The sequence below is a fragment of the Molossus molossus genome, unplaced genomic scaffold (genome assembly GCF_014108415.1).
Source record: "Molossus molossus isolate mMolMol1 unplaced genomic scaffold, mMolMol1.p scaffold_m16_p_14, whole genome shotgun sequence".
NCBI lineage: Eukaryota > Metazoa > Chordata > Mammalia > Chiroptera > Molossidae > Molossus > Molossus molossus.
Window position 1 is genome coordinate 1,011,211 of NW_023425349.1, and position 21,072 is coordinate 1,032,282.

Below are 21,072 nucleotides of genomic sequence, written 5' to 3' on the forward strand. Positions count from 1 at the left end.
CCCTGGAGGTGTGCTGTGGGGACCCCAGGAAGTGGGGAGAGCCGGGCTCAGGCAGCAGCTGCTTCTCCCCATCTCGGAAAATCCATCTGATGAGGTGCAGGTGTTTGGGAGGGGCAGGGAGGGGCAGAGGCAGGAGACCCTACACTATGCTCACAGATGCGGCCCCTCCGTACTGCCAGCCCCCCACTCACATCAGCCCTCTGTAACCGTCCTAGCACACCCTAGCTCCTGCGGCATCTGAGGCCCTACCCTCTCCTCCTGCCCTGCCAAGCCCCAGTGGAGGTGCTGCTTCCTCCAGGAAGTCCTCCAGGCGCCCAGCCAGCTCTCAGAACTGCTCTCTGTAAGAGGACTTTGGTACTCTCTGTCTTCCTGGACCCTGACCACAGAGGCCAGGGCTGGTCCCCTGGCCCTGGTGCAGCCCTGACCCAGTGGGTGACAGGCCCCAGGCTGTCCTGCTTGGATTCGGGGTCTGCCACCTGAGGTCTGAGCGCCCGGCTCCTCTCCTCTGGGGCAGGGGGGGCATCCCAGGGCCGCCCCGACCCCATCGGGTGGACTCCCAACTTCCCCAGCCTGCTGCCCGCCACCCCTCCCCATGGCCCTGGGCGGACGGGGTCCCCCAGCCCCCTCCCTAACCCCGCAGCCCCGGTGGGAGGAGGCGCCCACCCGACCCCCGGAGCCCCCGGAGCGCTGGGCGGGCCAGGTCCCCCCGCGCCCCTCGCCCTCCCCCCTGGGCGCGGGAAGGCGGGCTGCAGGCGGCCGTTTGCTTTTGAATCTCGGCCGGCGCCCTGAGTGGCCCTTTCAAAGGCCGGCCGGGGGCGGGAGCGGTTCCCAGGCGCGCCCCGCCCTCCCCGCCCGCCCCTCCCCCCGCTTTCCCACGCGGCCCGGCCGCCGGCGGGTTCTCACGGCCGCCGCCCCTCCCCCGCCTGGGAACGGCCCGCTGCGCCGGGGTGCCCGGGAACCCCGGCATGGGGGGCGCCTCTCGGGCTCCTCGGGACGGGGTGGGGGTGGAGGGCAGCGGGGTAATCGCCTGGGGGGCGCTCCGACGCCGCGGGGGGCGGGGTATGTGCCGCTTGGGAGGTACTGAGGGGAGAGCCTCGGGGAGGGGGAGGGGTGTGCTGTGCCGCCTGGGGGTTACTCTAGGCCACCCGGGAGGGGGTGCCTACTGAGGGGCCTGGGGGGTGTGGCGCCACCCCCCCTCCCCCCCAGGGCCTAAGGCCAGACTGAATTTGATTTCACCCAGGACAGGTGGTTGCCCCGCACCCACTCACGGAGAAACCTAGGGGGATCCCAGAGCTGCCTGGGGACCCCGAGCCCGGCCGCCCCCTGGGGCCTCGCCGCTCCGCCGGAGCCGGGCGGGCGGGCGGGCCTGGGTGTGCAGCTGGCAGGTACGCGCGGAGCCGGCCACGTGCGCGCCCCGCACCGCCCGAGGTCGCACCGGCCCTGCCCTCCTGGAGCCCCGCGCTGGTCCCCCGCAGCGCCCAGGGGGCGGGGCGCCACCTGTCCGCCCTTGGCTCCCAGCCCCCCGCCCACCCAACGGGCTGGATTTCGGGGTCTTACACGGAGGGGCCTTGGAGAGCCTGCTCTGGGCTCTCCGCCCGCTGACCCGCACGGTGGGTCTGCACACCGGGCCCTGAGGGGACCAGGGGCTGTGGGCGGCACAGGGGGGGCAGAGCTGCCAGGGTGGGGCTGGGCACTGAGTGGGAGGCCTGCCCACTCGTCCTGTTGCAGCCACTTCCCAGGGCTCAGCCTGCAGGCCCCAGAGCAAAGGGTCAGACCCTCCCATTGCCCCTGGCCGGGGGGACCTCGCAGGCAGGGCCTCCCATTCAGACTCCAGTGTCCTGGACTCCGAGTCTGTCCTTGTGCCCGGGGCAGCTAAGACAGGGCTTTCCTCCCATGCCAACGCCCCCCTTTTCCTCCCTCACCATCGGAGGGACCAGCACAGGTTTGCCCCAGCGTGGCTGCGGGGCCACTGCTGGTCTGGGCCTCCCCAGCCACTCGACGCGTGTTCTGGGTTTAGGCCGGAGGCTCTGCTTCCAGAACGTCAGGCAGATGTGGGCCCACTGGGGCTAAGGGGGGTCCCATTCGGGGTGCCAGACCCACACCTCCCTGTGAGGCCGAGGCCCAGACTCAGGGGTGCCAGCCTTGTGAAGCTACATGAGCCAAGAGCCTAACCGGGCTGGGAAGTCCCAAATGCTGTTGTCCCCTCCCCCACCTGCCTTAGAACCCTCGCACCCTGAAAATGCCCCGTGGGGTGCTCACACAGACACGGGTCAGCAGAGCACACAGTCACGGGCTCCCAGGCAGACCCGGCTCAGCTGCCCACTCTCCCACCTCTCACGCGTGGGTGCTCATGAGAGGCACCTGCCAAGTGCCGGCTTTCACATAGCATGCCCAGACCTGGCCGGCCTGGGGACTCCTGGAGCCCCAGGACCCAGGGCCCGACCCCCCACAACCTGCAGTTTGCTGAGAGCGCCTGAAGCCCATCCCCCGCTGTCTGTGCAGACATTGTCCTGGCCCCACAAAGGGGATGGGCAGTGGCCCGGTGGGGGAGGGGCCGGCCCGTGGGAATAGACCTTCTTGAGCCTGGGGGTGGGGCGCACGAAGCTAGGCCCCTGCAGGGCCACTATCCCAGGTCTCAGACGCTGAGGACCAGGCCAAGGCTGGGGGACCAAGCCTGCTTCATGGGAACAGAAGAGCCAACCCACACTCCCCAGCCAGGAGCCTGCCTGGGGCCTGGGGCCTGGCCCTCCTGCCTCTTCTGTGTCCTGCCTGTGGGTTGGGGGTTGCACCCCACAGTGTCCTGCGAACCTCACTGTGGGCTGTCTTTGAGGGGCGCGGCCACAGTCCTCTGGCCCCCACCCCAGCCCATCTGCAGTGGAAACCAGAGCTGAACTGGAGGGACAGCGCCCAGTGCAGGGCCAGCGCTGTCTTTGTGGGCAGAGTTGGGTAACACACTTGTCCTGGGGGAGGGCCATGTCACCTCTGGGAGCAGATGGCTCGGGCCCCATCCGTTGCTCTGGGAAGGCGTGGGAGACTGAGGTGTGGAGCTGACCCAGGCTGGGCGCCGACCTGCTTCCTCCCGGCCGGCCCCACCTCCATGCAGGGATCAGGTTAACACCCCAGGCCAGGGTCCCTGTCCCAGCCCCTTGTCCCTGGACCCAGCACCATTTGTTGGGACATCTCTGGGCGGGGGTCAGGTGGCCAAGCCAGCTGGCGAGGCCTCAGGACCCACCTGTCCCAGGATAGCAGGGACCAGACGAGCAAGTCACCCCGGGGCAGGGACACTGGTGTCCTGAAACCGACACATCCGTGGTCCCCCTCCCAGACGTGGTACCTGAGACACTGCTGTGGAAGGTGCGGAACCACCTGAGGCTGAGCGAGGACGAGGGTGACTGACGTCCATTCTCATCTGCGTCTGTGTGTGTGTGTGCATCGCTGTTCATTCCTCTCCTCAGTGAGAGGTGACCCACTATTCCAGAGCAGCTCCTCAGCCCAGACCCAGGCCCCTCTGTGGGGTCAGAAATCCCAGCAGGGGCTCCCCAGGCACCGTGGGCCCTCATCCCCCTCCCCCATGGGGGGCCTGGCTCTCCCTGGGGGCGGGATGCGGGCTGGGCAGACTGAGTCTGAGCCTCAGCCCCTCCGGCCCTCAGGGGGGAGCCCTGGTTCCCACAGCCTGCCCCTTGCCTCAGGGTCCCAACCCTCCTGGGATGGGCAGAGCAGAAACCCCTCAGAGCAGGACGCCAGAGCGGCCTGGCACCATCTCCCCTGGAAGGTGGGGCTGGGCCTGCTGGGCAGGGAGGGCTGGGCTGGCTGCAGGCTGGGCAGGGAGCCTCACCCCGGCCCTCCTGCGGAGTGGGCCCCTCGCTGGGCTCCCAACCTGGACAGGCCGCTTGCGCTGCCCGGCACCCTTGGGAGCACGGCTCTCTCTCCTGCTGCTGCCGGCCAGCCCCGGGGGCAGCACGCATCACGCCCTCCCCTCTGCCTCAGTGCCCCTGGAGGGGGCCGCAGGGTGTGGAGGTGGCCACACGCCTGGGCACGGTGAGCTGCACTCGGTGGTGTGAGGGGCCGTGGGCCCTGGAAGAGCAGGTCGGGGGCCCCTCCAAGGCGGCCTCCTGCTGGTCCACGTTCCTCTGCCCTGGGGCCTGCGTGCCCTCCCCACCCCACGGGGTGCCGCCGCCTGGTGTGTGCGCAGGGCAGTGCACGTGTGGCCCCTGCACCCAGGCAGCGGGGCACCCAGGAGTGCGAACCCAGACATTCCTGGGGGCATGGTTCAGGACAGACACAGTGACCTTGCCTGTGGCTCAGCCCTGGCTCAGCCAAATGGCTTCCGTGGCAGGTGTGGCTGGAATTCCTGGGCTCCGAGCAGACGTCAGGCTGGCTGGGCACCTGGGAACTGACCCCTCCAGCTGCCTGCCCCCAAGCCTCAGCCTCAAACCCTCTGGAAGCCCAGCGAGACCCACCTCCTGGGGAGGTGAGCGGAGCAGCCCTTTGGCACCCTCCCCAGGCCCGGGGCCCAGGGGCTGCAGAGGGCAGGCCGCCAGGTTGGGCTCGTCTGGCGGGGGGTCCACAGGCCCCACAGTGCCCAGGGCCAGTCCCTGTGGGGGCCCAGCCCCAGGAGACGCCTTCATGCCGTGGGCTCCTGCCCCTGCCCAAGGTTGTCCCTGGGCTGCGGGAGTGGGGAGGCAGGCGTGGCCCCCAGCAGCCTGGGGAGCCGTGGGAACCCGGCTCAGGCGGACCCCTGGGACCAGCGAGCCAGGAGCCTTCCCAGCCCCTCCTGCGCGACTCACCTGGCCCCTCCCTCCCAGCCAGGATCTGGGGGCGTGGCCAGCCCAGCCCTGCCCTCAGGCTCCGGGCTGGATGGGGGTTGCACAGAGACTGTCCTGGGCCCCCAGGCCTCCCCCTGGTCTTACCCAGACCCACAGGCGTCCCGAGGCTGGGGTCTGCACTGCCCACCCAGGAGGTGGGCTCAGATGCCACCTGCTCACCCCTCGGCGGGCAGGACCCCGTGTGGGGCCCTGTGACTAAGCACGTCGGCCCCTCAGAAGCCCCCTTTCTTCAAGAGGGGAGGCCAGAGGCTCTGCTGCCCCCTCGGTGTCAGAGAGAGGCCTAAGGTAGACGGGCACTGAGCCCATGACTAGGCGGGCACTCTGCCTCCCTCAAGGGGTGGGCACTGCCCACCCAGGGCAGGTGGTCAGGCAGCGGTGGCTGAGCCATGGGGCTGATGGGAGGTGGACGAGGAAGCCCTGGGTGCCAAGCCCTCCTGCAGATGGGAAACGCAGGGCAGAGGGCAGGAGAGCAGGCACGAACCGGCTCTGCCAGCCCTGGGGTGGGGTGGGTGGGGGAGGGCCTCTCAGGGCCCTATCGGGGTGACAGTGGGCAGCGGCCGTGGGAACACCGGCAGTGGTGGTTCCCGAGGGTGTGGCCGGGTCCCTGTGGATGGCACCGAGCGTTTGTCTGTGTGCAGTGACTCAGCGTGAGCTGGCAGCCCCGCCCAGGTGTGCACGCCAGGCCCAGGTCCTGGGAAGGCTGACGGACCCCTGGCAGAGCACCCACCCAGCCTCCCTGGCCCGGACAGGGAGAGCGCGGGCCGGTGGCAGCACAGGGTTCTGGCCGGCAGCCCCTGAGACCTGCGGCCAGGGGAGCAGGGCGCACAGCAGGCCCCCGGTGCCAGAGGCTGGCTGAGTGGGCTGGCAGGGGCGCAGGAGACCCTCGCGTGGGGGAGGTTCTGCCTGGGATCAGCCCTGCCCCAGCCCAGCCCAGTGCTCAGGCAGAGGCCGCCCCACCCGCCGGCAGCCCCAGGCTTGGCCCCCTGGCCAGCTGCAGTGCAGGGGGGGGCATGCAGCAGTGAGGCCACAGGTAAAGCCCAAGGTGTCGAAAGGCCCGTGGGAAAAGGGCGTGTGGGGGCAGGGTGGGTGATGCCCCTGACGTGGGCTCACCCTGCAGCTCCCGGGGCCTGAGGCCACCGCCTACCCACCTGCCCCAGAGCGTGTCATCCAGGGCCCTTGCCCAGCTCATCCAGGAGGGGCCGGGAGTGATCACAGGAGCTCAGACAGCGCCCGTCCCTCCTGTGCCTTGGGAATACCACCCCAGGCCCTGCCCTGGGCTCCTCCTCCTCCTCCCCCCGAAAGCTGGTCCCATGTCCTTGGTTGGGCTGTGACCAGTGTCCCATAGGCACCTACACATAACTGTCTGGGGGCCAGGTGAGTGCGCCCCACACACCCTGTCACCCAAAGGAACCCTGGGGTCCAGACCCACCCTTGCCAGGCGGCCTTCAGGGAGCAGCCCTGGGGCAGCTGCACGGCGAGGGCGGGATGGGCCTCAGAGCCCGCTGTGTCCCCCACAAAGACCCTGCGTGAGAGCACAGCAGCTTTGCCCGTGGGCCCTGACGGACTTGGTGCCCGGCCCCGAGGCGGCAGAGAGAGATGTGGACCTGGCTCTCCCCAAGACGGGCTGTGGGGTCAGGGCCGCCATAGGTGTGGCCGTGCCCACCATGACCCCTAGATGCTGGGCCCTGCGTCCCCCACCAGTGCTGAGCCAGCCCAGGGGCTGGGGAGGACAGCCAGGGTGGTGGCAGTGCCCTGCAGGGTTTCGGGAGCCGGAAGAGGCTGCCCAGGGCCCACTAGGAGCCATTGCAGTCAGGGGGGGCCCCCAGGAAATGGCGTGCCCCTGGTACTGTGTTGTTTGTCTACACGAAACACTCTGCAGACCCAGAGCTGCAGGAGCACGGGCTGAGGGGGGGGGGCGGGGGGGGCCTGCCCCCCTCAGTACCCTCTTTGTCCCCAGGCCTGTAACTGTGACCAGTACCTGAAGGTTCCCAAAGACCTGATGAAGCAGCTCGTGTGGCTCAGTGGCCGCTGGGAGGACCCTGGCAGCGCAGGTGAGTGACCCCACGGGTGGGCCGCGAGGGCTTGGTGGGGTCTGGCGGTAGCTCAGGGGTGCAGGCCGGGATGGCGGCGTGCTGATGGGAAAGAGCGCTCCAGCAAGATTGGGGCGCAGGCAGACCCGGAAGCTGAGGCCCGCAGGGCCGCCCCGGGTGGTGGACACCCCTCTCTCCCCTGGGCCCTGCTTGGCTGCCGCTCACCCTGGCCGAGCGTGGGGCGCACCCGGACACCGGTGCAGCATTCTCTTGCACGCCTGTGCGCCGATGGCACCTATCAACCCGAACAGGGCTGAGCCTGGGCAGACAAAGGGCAAGCCTGGGTATGCACCCCCAGGGACCCAGCCTCAGTTCCCTTTCTGTAAGATTAAAAAGAGGAGGGTGCAGGGCACCCAGCGACTGTGAAGGTGCCCTGCCATTGGAACCAGTTTCTCCTGCCCTGCGGAGAGGGGACCCAGCCGAGGGCCATGCGGGGAACCTCTGGCCCCTCCTCAGGGGAGGGCAGAGGTGGGGTGGGTCAGGGCATCGCAGGGACCTCTTGTCGGTCATCCTGAGGCCAGATGCCTCTCCAAGAAGCTGATGTCCCCACCCAGCTGCTCCTGTCCTTCCCACCTCCCTCTGAAGTCCGGGGTCAGTGCAGGGGCCACCGACACAGAGGGTGAGCTGTCGTGACCCCTCTGTCCAGCCCTGGGCAGCTCTCTGCTGCAGCCTTGACACACTCAGGGCCCGAGCGGGGTGGAGCTCGGGCAGTGCCCTCTGAGGGACCACGGCTGCTTGGCCCCCACGCACCCCCCCAGAGGCTCTCACCGGTCCTGGAGCGGGGTGGGGGGCAGCACCCCTGTGGGCTGTCTGGTGTGTCGGGAGCTACCGGAGAAGTCCTGGGTCAGACGGGCTGGGTGGAGGCAGGGAGGCCAGACGGGTTGTGGGGCCGGGGGCGGGGTGTCCCCCATTCAGACTTGGCTCTAATTTATCTGGAGCTGTCTGTAGAGAAATGTTTGCCAAGCAAATTACGAGGGTCAGCAGGACTAAGGAGGCCGCTTCTCCCACCTGCTGCCGGGGCTCCGCTGCCGGCCTGCAGCTGCGCTGGCCCTCCGTGGGGGCAGCCTGGTGGCTCCCTGTGCTGTCCTGGGTGTGGGGCGGGCCCTCGGGTCTCTCCCCCCAGGTCTCCAGCACCCCGAGTTCCAGCGTCCCCTGGGTCCCCACCTGCTGGCCCTGGTGCTGGCTGGGTGTGCAGCTGGGTCCTTGTCAGTGGGCTTATCCCATCACTGCCCACCGTGTTCACGCGCCTTCATTATGATCCCGTGTCCAGAACCTCTGAGCCCCAAGAACGTTCCAAGGTGTGAGCTCCCATGGGAGGAGGCGGCTGGCACCCTGCCCTCCGCCCTCTCCACTGGGGTTGGGGGAAGAGGCCTGTTCTCAGGAGTTCTTCATGTGCTTGATTGACAGGTGATGAGGCCCAGAGTGAGGACACACAGGAGCCAGGTGAGCCCTGGCACTGCCCACGGAGCACAGGGACCCCAGCACCTGGCTTCACCCTAAGATGGGATTCGGGTCCTGGCCCAGTAGAGGGACCGCTGTGGGGGTCAGTCCCTGTGCCCTAGGCTGGGGGTGGCAGGAGCAATGGGGAGAGAGGGCCAGGGGTCCCTGGGTGGGATGAGGCAGTGTGTGGGGGGGCACATCCAGAAATGTGGGGACTCAGGGTGGCTGCTTGTACCGGCCCAGGCTCAGCGCCAGAGGAGACGCCGGGGGGCTGCACCTATGACCCCCCTTGCCGCGGCCTGGAGGAGGCAGACCTGCAGCTCCGGGCCCCAGCCACACTGAGCAACGGCACCCAGCTGCAGCTGGCGGGCATCCCCACGGGCGTGCTGCGGCGGCCGGGCCTGCAGCACTTCTACTGCTGCGTGGGCTGCGGCAAGGTGTTCTGGGAGGGCTCCCACCTGGGCCGCGTGGCCGCGCAGTTCCGCGAGGTCCTGGCTGCTGCGCCCGGCTCCCGTGGGCCCGTCCCGGCCAGCAGCCCTTCCTCGGGGTGCCCCAGGCCCCCGGGGCCTGCACCATGAAATAAAAGTGGAAGAGGCCCACCTGCATGGCTGTGGCCGAGCGCTCACTTACGAACGTGGCTCGTCGCACACACCGGACACCTGCCGCGCAGCTGTGGGGCCGGGGCGAAGTGCTGTGGTCCCTGTGCGGCCCCTGCCCAACACTGCCCTGTGCTCGGAGCGTCACCCCACCCTCCCTGCCTTCTCAGGCCAAGAGCCATGCCCCTGGCCAGGCAGGACAGGGCCCCAGCCAGGGGGCCTCCAACCCCAAGGAGCGTGGATGGTGAGGTCCTGCGGTGCAGGGTCCCTTAGGCCAGGCCGGGGGCACTTTCTAGGGAATGGCCCCAGCCCAGCCCGGGGCACGAGGCAGGGCAGCCGCCCTGGGGGAGGCACCCCTGCACCTGCGGCCCTGGCCCCCCACTCTCCTTCCCTGGTCCGGGCTGGGTGGCCCCCTCCTGGGAGAGACCAGCAATCACATTACAAGATAGGGCCCTGCTCACACATGCTGTGCCCACTTGGGGGAACCGAGGCTCAGGCTCGTGATAGCTGACCCCATGGAAGGCCTAGGGCGCCAGTGCCAGGTGTGGTGCAGAGCAGGGGGTGCCAGGGGACGGGGCCCACAGGTAGAGGCTCCTGCCAGGTCAGGCCTGGTCCCAGACCGCCCACCTCCTCCTGCTCACCCCCCAGGAATGCACCCCTCCCTCGATCACATCCCTTTCCTGTTCTTCCTGCGGATCGGAAACCAGCTTAGACCTGGCCCAGGGGCCCAGGCGGAAGCCTCCGGGTGTCAGGCCTGAGGCCTGTGCCGGGCCTCTGCTTCCACCCAGGGCACCTGCAGGTGTCGGAGTGACGCCCTCAGGTGCGGGGGGCACCGGCCATGCCAGGCCAGCCCCTGCCACAGGGGCGCAGACTGAGTGTGCAGGGCGGGGCCAGTGGGGGTGCACAGGTGTCCTGCCAACTCCACATCCTCTCCTTTCCTTTGGAGCACCCGCCCTGTGCCAGGTACCTTTCCACTGTGCGCCCAGCAGCCTGGGGCCAGCTGGGCCAGGATGCCCCTCCCAGCGGGCAGCCTGGACTTCCGGCTCCCCCTGGTCACTGCTGAGCCCCAGGTCAGGCAGGGGTGCCAAGGTAAGCAGGCAGGCTGGACCCCACCAGGGATGGGGACCCTCTGCAGCTGGGGGGCAGCTTCCAGAAGGAGGACCTCCGGCCCGGCGTCCTGTCCCGGGGAGGCAGACGGACCACACTCCTTCCCTGGTAGGGTTAAGAGGAAGCAGCAGAGGTGCCCGGCCCTCTTCCCAGCACAGCTGCTTCCTGGAGACTCTGCTCTGACCTGGCCCTGGCGCTGCAGCCAGCCCTGGACAGACGGAAACTGGACTGGGGAGAGGCCGGGGACCGCAGGCTAGGGGACAGGAGGCTGTGTGTCCTTCCTGTCCCCCCTCAGGTCCAGCCCCAGCCTCACTCTGCCCTTCCAACTCTGTGCGACCTCCAGAAAAAGCAGAGGACATCTGACTGGGGACACCTGGCCCAGCCCGCCTTCCTGCCTCCCGAGCCCTGTGCTGCCCGGACTGCTGTACCCGCTGGGACCCCCTGAGCTCACACTCGCTGCCAGCCACCCTGGCTCTGAGGCACCCCCATTGGGGTCCTGAACCTGCCCCAGCCTGCGGACCACCTTAGGACCCCTTCAGAGCTGGGGTCAGACACCAGGCCCACAGGGTGGGCTGCGGCCTCGTGCCAGGCAGTGCCTGAGCGGCCAGGAGCCCACGATTGTCTGCCGCAGTTCCTGCCCCAGGCGTCCTTCCTGCGCACTGGCCGCGCTGGCCAGGCTGAGTATTTGTTATTTGATCTGTATCCTCAGCTCGGCCCTTCTACCAGGTGTCTGGGCTGCTGGGAAGAAATCCTCTCCTCTTTCCCACGCTCCCGACACATTTTAATGAATTAGCTGGAAGCCCCGCCCCCACTGCCCGCCTGCCCGAGGGCCTACTCACCCTCCTTCCCCTGCCCACTGCCTTTAAGGTGGCCACAGGCCTCAGCCCCGCTCCGGCCAGCCGCCCCATCCGTGCAGTCCCTTCCCCCGCCCAGACCTTCCCAGCCTCCAAAGAAAATGGGTCCCCAGAGGGAGAAGGGGTCTCTCTTCAACTCTGGCCTCCTCCGGCCATCCCCCCAGAGAAGGAGCGGGTCCAACCTAGTAGTCAGGGTTGGGTCTGTCCCCCCAGATTCCAGGTATGGCTTCTCCTTCAGAGCCAGTGAACCACTATACCCTCACACACACACACACACACACACACACAGGCTCAGAGCCCCCGGGAGCCCCTCCCCTTCCCACCGAGGCATTTGGAACAAATGTCCTCCTTTCGGAAGCGTCTTTCAGCAAACGTGTAGGCTGTGTGTGGGTGTGGACCAGCGAGACACGGAGTGAAATTACCTCTGAGCCACAGTGACGGGGCATGAGCCTCGGGTCCAGCAGCTCCCCGTGGACAGTGTGACAGTCACCTGAGCCCGCAGGAGCAGCCGGGCAAGGGGGGCAGGCCCAGGTACACCCATTTGACCCGTACTCACAACGACGCTGGGTAAGGTGGCCAGCAACCGCAGGCTAGACTCCGCGGCCACTCCAGCCACATGGCCCCTGCCGGGGGGCGCCTAAGCTGCCAATTTCATGGCCCGTGGTGGCGGCCGCGAGTTCCCACACTGAGCTCACAGGGCCCCTTTGTCTGCCCACCCTGACACCCGCAGAGGGTGTCAATGGGACTTCTCTCCCAGGCTCTGCTCCCGGGCCCAGCAGAGTCTCCAGATGCCCTTCTCCAGACCAGGGGGCCTGAGCCCACCAGAGCAGGGGCCTGTCTGTGAACCCACCACCTTCCGGAGACAGCCCTAGGCGCTGCTGGGCCCTGGCAGATGCATGAAGAACACAGACATGAGGAGGAAGCAACCCTGGCCCATCCGAACATGTCCTCAGAGCACACCTGCCCGTCCCGGCCACCCTGTTCCAGGGAGCAGGTGGACTGGCCCTGCACAGCGTCGCATGCTGACCCAGTCCAAGGGTCCCTGTCCTGGGTTTGGGCCCTGGTCCCTGGTGCTGGGGAGTGGGGGGCTGGGGTGATCAGGAGCCAGCTGTTCACAGTTCGGCAACAACTGATCCCAGGCCCCCTTACTGAGCCAGGGACATACCCTCACAGGCTCCGGCAGTAGTGGCACCCCCAGATCACACCAGCGGCCAGGCCAAGTGCAGGGCCTGGGCTCATAGCTCCTGTCTCTGCTCAGGCAGACCTTGCCCACCTGCTCAGGGCATAGTTCCTGAGCTGACCGGCTAGACCACCAGCTTCGGGAAGTCCAAATCAAGGGAGGGGGGGCTTGCTACCAGGAGGACGGTAGGGGAGTCAGTGGGGGTCAGGTCTGAATGCCGCTGGCCAGAGGCAACCAGCCCTGCAGGGGCCTTGCCTGGTTGTTCTTGTGGTTTGGCTGTGACCCCTCCCAGAGCACCGAGCCAGGTGGGGGCACGCCCACGTGGGTCCTGAAGCATGGGGAGAGCCCATCGCCAAACAAGGCCTAACAGGGTGGTCTCCCCAGCTGAGGCCCAGAGCTGCCGCACGGGGAATTCCCTGCAAGTCCCTGCGCGCCGCCTGCAGCTCTGAGAATCTCTCCTTCGTTCCGGCGACCACAGCCCAGCTATAAACTGTAAAATCCTAATGAGGAAATTTGGCGGCAGCGTTAAGAGTGTAAATTAAAAATGGGTTTGCAGTTTGGAAATGAGTCAGTTCAGAGCAACCCTTGGTGCCTTACCTGGGGCTGCGCACCTGGCCAGCCCTTCCTGTCCCCTCTCCTGCTGATGGGGTAGAGCAGGAGAGGGAGGCGGGCCCTCGGGTCCTGGACTGACTGCCTCCCACCCACCTCCTTCCCCCACGCGGTCCCCAGCCCTGGGCTCCCTCATCGAGAAACCCCCCTGCTTCCCCAGGGCAGGGCTGGGTTCATGACAGTCAGGCTGGGGAACAAACACGGGGTGACCCGGGCCGCCGGGGGAGCAGTCCTCATGCGGGAAGGGCCCGCGAGGCTGAGGCCACACGCCCGAGCTGTTCGTGGAGAGGTCACCGCGTCGACCTGTGTCCCGGGGGCCGGGCTGCGCGGGTCTAATCTGTGCGCGCGTTGGTCACGTTGAGAACGCGGAGGGTCCGTGGCCTGCGCGTCCCAGCAACGCGGGGCGAGATCGGGGTCTCCACCCGGACCTCCAGGGTCTGAGATGCTCGCGAACCCCCGCCCAGGACAGGCCGCCCTCGGGTCCACGTCGGGTCGCGCCCGGGCCCGGTTCTGCCCGCGCTGGGAGCTTGGAATTCCCCGAGTGGCCGGAGGGAAAGTGGGCGGGACGACGGCGGAGACACGGAGGGCGGGGTGGAAGGGCGGGGGCCCAAGGGGGCGGGGCGGCGGCGCGACGGAGCGAGGACCTCCCCGCCGGGCTCCCGGCCCCGTCTCCGCGCCGCCGGCGACCAGCGCCCCCTGCCGCGCAGCGCGCCGCCCGGACACGCCCCGCCCCGCAGCGCTCCGCCCCGCCCCCTCGCGGCGCAGCCCAATCGGCGCGCTGCCGGCGCGCACGTCACGAGCGCCCCATTGTTATGCAAATATAAAGGAGGTAAAAGGCGCCCCGGCGCGGCCGGCGGGCGAGTGCAGCGGCGCGTGGGGAGGCGCGTGGGAGCCGCGTGGGAGCCGCAGCCGAAGCAATCAGGGACCCGAAAGCGCGGCGCCGCCGCCCCGGCTCGTCCGGCCCCCGCGAGCGCAGCGCCCGCCCCGATCGCCCGCTCGCCCGGGCGCGGCTGAATGCGGCGGGGGCCCTGCGGCGGCGGCCCCCGGCCCCCAGCGCCCGGAGCGCCCAGGGGCGGCGTGCGGGGCCCGGGGGCGCCGCGCCCTCCATGCGCCGAGGCGGGCCCCGAGACAGCCTGGGGCCCGCGCCGCAGCCGCAGCCGCAGCCGCCGCCCGCGCTGAGCCCCGGCCCGGCCCGCGGCCCGCGCCCGGCGGCAGCATGAGCCAAGCCGAGCTGTCCACCTGCTCGGCGCCGCAGACGCAGCGCATCTTCCAGGAGGCCGTGCGCAAGGGCAACACGCAGGAGCTGCAGTCGCTGCTGCAGAACATGACCAACTGCGAGTTCAACGTGAACTCGTTCGGGCCCGAGGGCCAGACGGCGCTGCACCAGTCGGTCATCGACGGCAACCTGGAGCTCGTGAAGCTGCTGGTGAAGTTCGGCGCCGACATCCGCCTGGCCAACCGCGACGGCTGGAGCGCGCTGCACATCGCCGCGTTCGGCGGCCACCAGGACATCGTACTCTATCTCATCACCAAGGCCAAGTACGCGGGCGGCGGCCGGTGATGCCCGCCCGGACCGACGCCGACCCGGCCGGCCGGCCGCGGGCCCCGCGCGGGCCGCCTCTGCTGTCCCTTCCCGCCAACTACCTCGGTGTGCGCCCGGCCCTCGGCGCCGCGGCCACGGCGAGTCCGGCGCGAGCGTCTGGCCCACGGGACCCGCGCGGCGTCCGCTCTCCGGGGTCGGCGCCCCCCGGTGGCCGCCCGGGGCCGGCCCGAGCGCTTCCCACGGCCCCCGCCCGCCGCCTCCCGGGTGGGGGCGGGGCAGGGCTCTAGCCCCTTTGAAATTTGAGTCTCGCCACCAGCAAGTTCGGAATCCCGAGACACCGGATCCTCCGCTCAGAGTGTGTTCTCCGGAGGTGGGAGGCGGGCGGCGGGGGTGCCAGGCTCGGGGCGCCCCCCGCCCGCGGGACCTGCGGCCGACGCGCCACGGAGGAGGCGCTCCGCTGTGGCTGGGGTTCTAAACTATTTATCGTGTGTGTATATTTGTGGGTGAAGTTTGTGCGCCTGGGTTTTTTTTTGTTTTTGTTTTTGTTTGTTTGTTTGGAAAATATTGTGCGTGGTCAATGTGGTTATGGGGGGAAGATGCATTTTTTTTTTTTTTTTTCCTAGTCTTAAAACTAAAAACTTGAGTCTGTCATTTCTTGGTTGCACTGAAAACACCGCCCAGCCCGATGGCTTTCCCGTGCCACTTCCTCTCGCTCCTGTTTCTCTTCCGCACCTCTCCCCACTTCTTTCAGTCTCCCCTCTTCTGTCCCCCCCGCCCCCGCTTCTCTCTCTCACACTCACGCGGTTCGTGTGAGTTTGGGGAGCCCTCGGCCTCCTCCGCTCAGTGACCGGCCCCATCCCCAGCCTGCGGGTTTGCGAGGTTCCCGCGGGGGCCTGGGTGCTCGGGTGAGGCGGTGATGGAGGGGTGCTGGGGACCCTACCTTGTCTAGCGAGTCCTATTGTAGTGAACAGTCGGTTGCACACTTTTTAAAAAAAGTAAATGGATTTGCCACGATTATATGTCATAACATTTATGACAATATAAAATATTAACATATTTTAAGCCAAGTGTTAGGTTTATTTTTTGAATCTTGGTTATAAACCCAATTTTAAAGGGCGTTGTATCCAGCGTTGTGTAGGCAACAGTGTACCCATATTTATATTTTTATAAAATACCTATAAGACTGTGAATCTCTTGTGCTAATTGCTGGGTGAGTTGAAGGACCGTTTGCCCCTCTTCAGCCTCCCGGAATTTCAAGAACCCGATTCGAATCCCAAAATCCTGCCGTGGGGGAGGGGCCGCCGGGAGGGCTGCCGGGGGACCCGGCCGGAGGCGGTGCGTCCGCGTCACTTTCAGTCCTGAAAGGCGCCCTTCCTGGTCTCCGAGGTTCCGATTTTCTATGCAACCCCACACCCCTTGTTGTTTTGATCCTGAGAAATAAAAGGGAGACTGAATTATTCAAATTTAAATGAGGCTTCCTGGGTAGAAGTGCTGCTGACCCTTCGTGCAAAAATGGGGAGCACTTGAGGACACAGGTGGGTGGAGGCCCTTTGTACGTGGCTGGTCAGATTCTCGAAGTCATCTGTGGCTTTATATAAAACCTTGTGTGAGAAGAATATATTGATAATGTCAGTGGAACAAGCAGACATTGAAACAGGCACAGATTACTCCAAAAGGAGTTTTTCTGTATATTTTTTTCTAGATGCAAATAACTTTTTAATTATGTTAATTAATGTTAAGACTTTCTAGGCTTCTGGAAGCTGTGTATGGGTCCCGGTCTGATCACTTCTAACTGGATGAAGTCTGCAGCCCATTCCTGAGTGTACGATATACTTGTAGCCCAGCATGAAAAATTTATAAATAAATTTTTCATTGACCTTTTTATATTTAAAAAAGTGTGTTGGTTCTTCTTGGGCTTGGCACCTGAGGGTCAGGCTGCAACATGCTGTCTGTGGGTGATGTCTACACAATGCTTGGCTCGTTTTCACTAAAGACAGAGCCTGGGAAACTGGCTCTGGGCTGGGCTCCACCGCCAGCCCAAGTGGGCCACATGCAGGACTTGGGAGGTGCCGATGCAGGGCCCCCGGAGAGCAACCCGTTTCTCCCCGCAAAATGTCTAAGGCCTCCACGTGGAAAATTACGCTCAAAGCTTTTCCCGCCCCTGACCCCCAGCCAACCTGAGAGATGGGGTCTTTGGGAGAACGGGCCCCTCTTCTGCCACTGTGGATTCACGCTGGACCACCTGCTGCAGAGAGGGCCATCTTTTAAAATTGGGGGGACATCAGAGTTGCTCACTCCTGATGCGTGAAAGGCCCCTTCCTCCTCCCTGACCCCTGGTGGTGGCCAGGGCCAAGGAGGCCAGCTGGGCCCTGGAGCTGGCTGCTCCCTGCAGAGCTTTGCTGGAGTGGAGGCCAGAGTGTGTCTGGATGTGTGCAGCAGGTTTGTCTGTTCCTGTCCCTTTTAAGCAGAGACGTGGGCCCACCCCCAGCTGCGTGTGGGGCGCCTGCAGGGAGAGCTGGACACCCACCCCAGCAAGAGTAGCCCCCCGGAGGAGCGGAGGGCAGGCAGAGCCCTCAGGCCCCTCTGCAAGTAGCTGAAGGGCGGCAGCTTCCCCGTCAGCCTGCTGGACTCTGCCCTTCCCAAGCTGGAAGCTTTGCCGTGCCATGTGCCACTTCGTGTCCCCCGCTCTGTCCTGACCTTGAGGGCTTTCCCAGCACACTGGTGCCACAGCATCCTGTCCCCCGACTGGCCTACGAGACTGGGGCCAGCCGTCCTTAGACACCTGTGGAGGTGAGTGGAACATTTGATGCAAATAAGCCCTTGGGGAGGAGATGTCTGCGGTGCTCACAGCGAGCTTGGAGGCCGGGGGCCGAGGGTGTCAGCTGCGGTTTCCTGGCCGCAACAGGGAAAGTGGCTACAAGAGCCTGGAAGTGGGGGTACCTGGAGACTGAGGTCAGGCCTGGGCACATGGGCATGCCACAGGAGTGGGGGTAAGCCAGCTGAAGACGGGTCAAAGGTGGCGCTGTTTTCGGCCTTAGCCTTTGGGTGGGGACAGCAGCCCCAACTGCCCTCGGTGGAAAGGCCAGCCAGCCAGTGGGACCTGGGGCCTGGGGTTCTTTCCAGCCACATGGCTGCTCCCACGCAGGACTGTCTGCAACTCCACATGTTCTCTCTTCTTAAAGACACAGACTGAGAAAGGCTTTGCTGTTCCCAGCAGGGACAGTTTTCTCTCTGTGTGGCTCCCCAGCCCCACGACGGGGAGCCCCGGTAGGTTGCTGCCGCTTTTCTGCCAAGGCCTGTTCTGGGCACAGACAGCCCTCCAGCCTGGTCTTGGTGGCAGTGAGGGACTCCAGGTGTGCTGAGGACACACTGGTCACCTTTTCATTGGCAGAGGCCCAGGAAGCCCCGTGGGGACAGGGTACAGGGCAGACCCTTGCTCCTGGACCTTGGTGTTCAGTAAACAAACTGGCCCCAGGTGTCACCTGGGGGTCCCCATCACTCCTCCCCAGACAGGCTTCCTGGAGCAGAAGCATCTTGTCAAGCCTCTGTCGTCAGGGTGAGAGAGGAGGCACAGCTGGACTCTCCCCGGCCTCTGCTCTGCAGGTGTGTGTGGCCAGGTGAGGGCCCCAGCCAGGGACACCAGGACACCTGGAGCTGGGGGCTCTGGCAGGCAGGGGCTGGGCCACTGGGACCCCTGGAGTGGCTGCCTGGGGAAAGGAGGCAGATCAGATGGACCAGGGCCCACCTCGCTCCTTCAGCCAAGGGCACTGGTGAGTCCTGTCCAACTGTCTGTATCTCTGACCTGACCCGGGCCGGACACAGGAAGTATTTACTGTTGGAATAGATGCCAGAGAGAGACCAGGAAACGCAGGAAAATAGTCAGCCAAAAAGAGTTATGTCTAAAGGCAGCAGCGTGGGAGCCAGGACAAAGTTGGCCAGAAGAGGAGAGCAGAATTTGGAGGCCAGGACCAAGAGCCAAGAGCCAGGAGACGGGTTAGGAGGACAGACAGGGGCTGTCCCCGGAATCTGTCCCCCAAAGGCCTTGCAGCTCAGCCCAGGCCAGCACAGACTGGGGTGCACATCGGCACAGGGGCACAGCCCTGCAGCTCTGACCTCAGGGAGCCCCAGTGCTTCCTGACCTGTCCCAAGGAGCCCACAGGGAGGCCTGCGTCCACCTGGACCTCTAAGGATGAAGAAGCCCGTGCTGGGGCAGCTGGGGGACAAAGCCTGGGGCCAGGGAGTGAGGGTACAGGCCACAGGGGGCCGTGGGAGGTCTGGGAAGCGCCTGGACGACTGCCCCTGGCGCCTCCCGCGCAGCCCCCCTCCCGGGGGTTCAGGTCTCCGGAGGCCGCCCGCCCTCCCTCCCCGCGGCCCGCGCACGCCGCACACCCCGCCCGGCGGCCCGGGCTCGCTCCCACCAGCCCTCCCCGCCCCTGCCCGGCGCATTCTTCTGCTCTACGTCGGACCGTCCCTCCGCGCGTCCGTCTGTCGGTCTTTCTTCTCTCGCCCTCTCCAAAGCCGCGGCCCCCATTCATTCCCGAGGCCTCTGCCCTTTCCTCCGCGGGTCCCCGCTCGGCGAGCAGCTGCTATGCTAATGAGGCGGGGGGCGGGGGGCGGGACCCGCGCGGGAGCCGGCGGCGGGCGGGGCAGCAGGGGAGCTGGGGAGGGGCGGGGTCGGGGAGCCCGGCGGGGTGGAAGGCTGGGTAAGCGGGACGGGGGCAGGCGAGGGGAACCAGCGTGGGGAGGCTGGGGTCGGCCGTGACGGGGGAGGGGGGGCCCCGGCCGTGGGGGGCCTGGCAGGTGGGGGGGCGTTCACAAAGCCGGACCGTCGTATTCAAAACCAGGGGGCCATCCAGGGCCGGTGGGGGAGGGCCGCCTGCACACCCGCAGGCGCACCTGGCGGGATGGGGTGCGGGGGGCCGCCCTCCGCTCGCAGCCCGCCCCGCGAACCCACTCGCCCGGCGCGAGGTGGGGGTGAGCGGTAGAGACCAGCTGTCATCCCCGTCCTGGGGTCACCGCCTGGAGCCCGCAGCTCGACCCGCCTTGTCCCTCGAGGCGCCCCGCGCGGGTGGGTGTCTGAGCGGAGAAGGCCGGTTGGACGCCCCTGGCCGCCCAGGACCGGGTAGTGGGACCCCAAAGGCGTTACAGTGGAGGGGCCCCCAGAGGCGACAGCTGAGGACCCCAGGCCTTGCCGAGAGGGGTGAGGGGTGGAGACGGGGCCCAGCTGGAGACGGGGATCCTTACAGCCGCTCGCCGGCATCCGAGGGGCGACAAGGGGTAGGGGCGGGGCCCCACTCGCGCCCCACACCCCGGGCAGGAATTCCACGAGTGGGGACGGCGGCAGCGTCCGCAGCGGAGGGGGAGCTGCCCCGGAGCAAGGCTCGGACCCGGGTAGGAGCGCCGGCCGAGGACCGCGAGCGTGGGCCGTGCTGCCGCCCCGTGGCCGCGGCGGGCACTGCGCCCGGGACTGGGTGGTCCGCGGGAGGCAGGGCCCCCGCCGGCGCTTCGCTGCGAGCAGGTGTCCGTCCCCGCTGCAGCAGGCGCCCCGCACCACCCTCGCCGGGTCGGGAGCTTGCGCCCCGCTTCCTTGGAGCCCAGCGCTGACGTCAGAAGCTGGCTGGCAGGGCGCCGCCAAGGGCCAGGGAGGAGCCCCGAACGGTGGAGGGGCAGGCTGGCCGCGGAGGAGCCTGGCCGGCAGCGGCTGGAGGGGCGGGGTAGGGAGCCAGAGCAGTTCCCATGGGAGTGACCAGGCCGAGGCCAGCCCCGCGCAGTGAACTCCAGCGCAGCCGCCACAGGCTTTACCCTGTGTGAGGACCAGGTGACGTGCAGGTGCCCCGAGGAAAATCGAGAGAGGGTGTGACCTTGGGAGAAAACGCCCAGCAGGCCCTGGGCAGCGTTGCTGGAGTGACAACCCTGCCCATTTGGGGGGCTTGGAGAGGATGAGAACGGACCAGAACATAAGAGCACCCGTGGAAGGGCTGGCATAGAGGCCCCGGCCAGGTGGTCCGGGAAGGAGGTTAGCCCACTGCCTGGCAGGGAGGGCCCTGGGCAGGGCCAGCCGCACCTTCAGCATGTTGACCCCATGGTGGCTCCTGACTTCTGCAGTCTCCACGAGGAAACCAAAACCCGGGCCTGGGGTTACAACCCCATCACCATCCTCATCAATATCTGTGGCTCTCCGTTGGGCTGAATGGAGAAGAGTATATACCAGGGCCCAGGGCCATGAGTGGGCAGTTAGCAGGACCCAGGGTCCCTCAAAGATTTGTGGACATGGCCACCACATGGCACACTTGGGGACACAAACCACATCTGTCCCTCAGAACCATCAGGCCAGTCATGGGGTGCTACCAGGTCACCCCCATGGAGCCTAGAGCCTCAGCAGAGGGGACCGGGGGCGGTGAGGCTCTGATGGCCTGGTGGAGGTTGGCAGTGGACTTGCAGATTCTTCTGGCCTTCGCCCTGCCCCCCTCCAGCAGTAGTGCCTGCGCCGAGGAAAGAACCACTTCGTTCGAAGTCACGCCCATTCAGAGGTGGAGTCTGACGACCAGATTCACCCCCAGTACGGGGGCTAAAACCTACCTCTGCAGGTCGGGCCTCTTCGCTGATCCTCTGTAGACAAGAATCCCCAAGGAAGCCAAGCCCACACGTCCCATAAACTTCCCAGAGATATGGCAAAATTGTAAATAGCCGTGGTGTAAACAACACAGTGCATTTCTCATCAGGGTTGTGCTGTAGGTGGGCCTGGGCTTGCATATGGCCTTAGGGTACAGGCTCATCAGATAATGTTGTTCTACTGGGTGGGCCTTTCGTTCACATGGCTCAAAGCA

General features: G+C 66.6%; 2 protein-coding genes across 2 annotated transcripts in view; both read left to right on the top strand.

Annotated features, from left to right (window-relative positions):
* EXD3 (exonuclease 3'-5' domain containing 3) overlaps positions 1-9,763 on the top strand; it is a 60,569-nt gene extending 50,806 nt beyond the window's left edge. Inside the window, exons 21-25 of the mRNA XM_036261661.1 lie at positions 4,337-4,471; positions 6,784-6,877; positions 8,324-8,359; positions 8,600-8,869; positions 9,741-9,763. Of these exons, the coding sequence (XP_036117554.1) occupies positions 4,337-4,471; positions 6,784-6,877; positions 8,324-8,359; positions 8,600-8,869; positions 9,741-9,763 (558 nt within the window). The remainder of the gene's footprint in view (positions 1-4,336; positions 4,472-6,783; positions 6,878-8,323; positions 8,360-8,599; positions 8,870-9,740) is intronic.
* A 4,131-nt stretch (positions 9,764-13,894) lies between these two features.
* Positions 13,895-14,263, top strand: LOC118630213 (NOTCH regulated ankyrin repeat protein). The gene has a single exon (XM_036262001.1). It carries the CDS (start codon positions 13,919-13,921, stop codon positions 14,261-14,263), a length of 345 nt encoding a protein of 114 aa, XP_036117894.1. The 5' UTR covers positions 13,895-13,918.
* Positions 14,264-21,072: the final 6,809 nt, after the last annotated feature.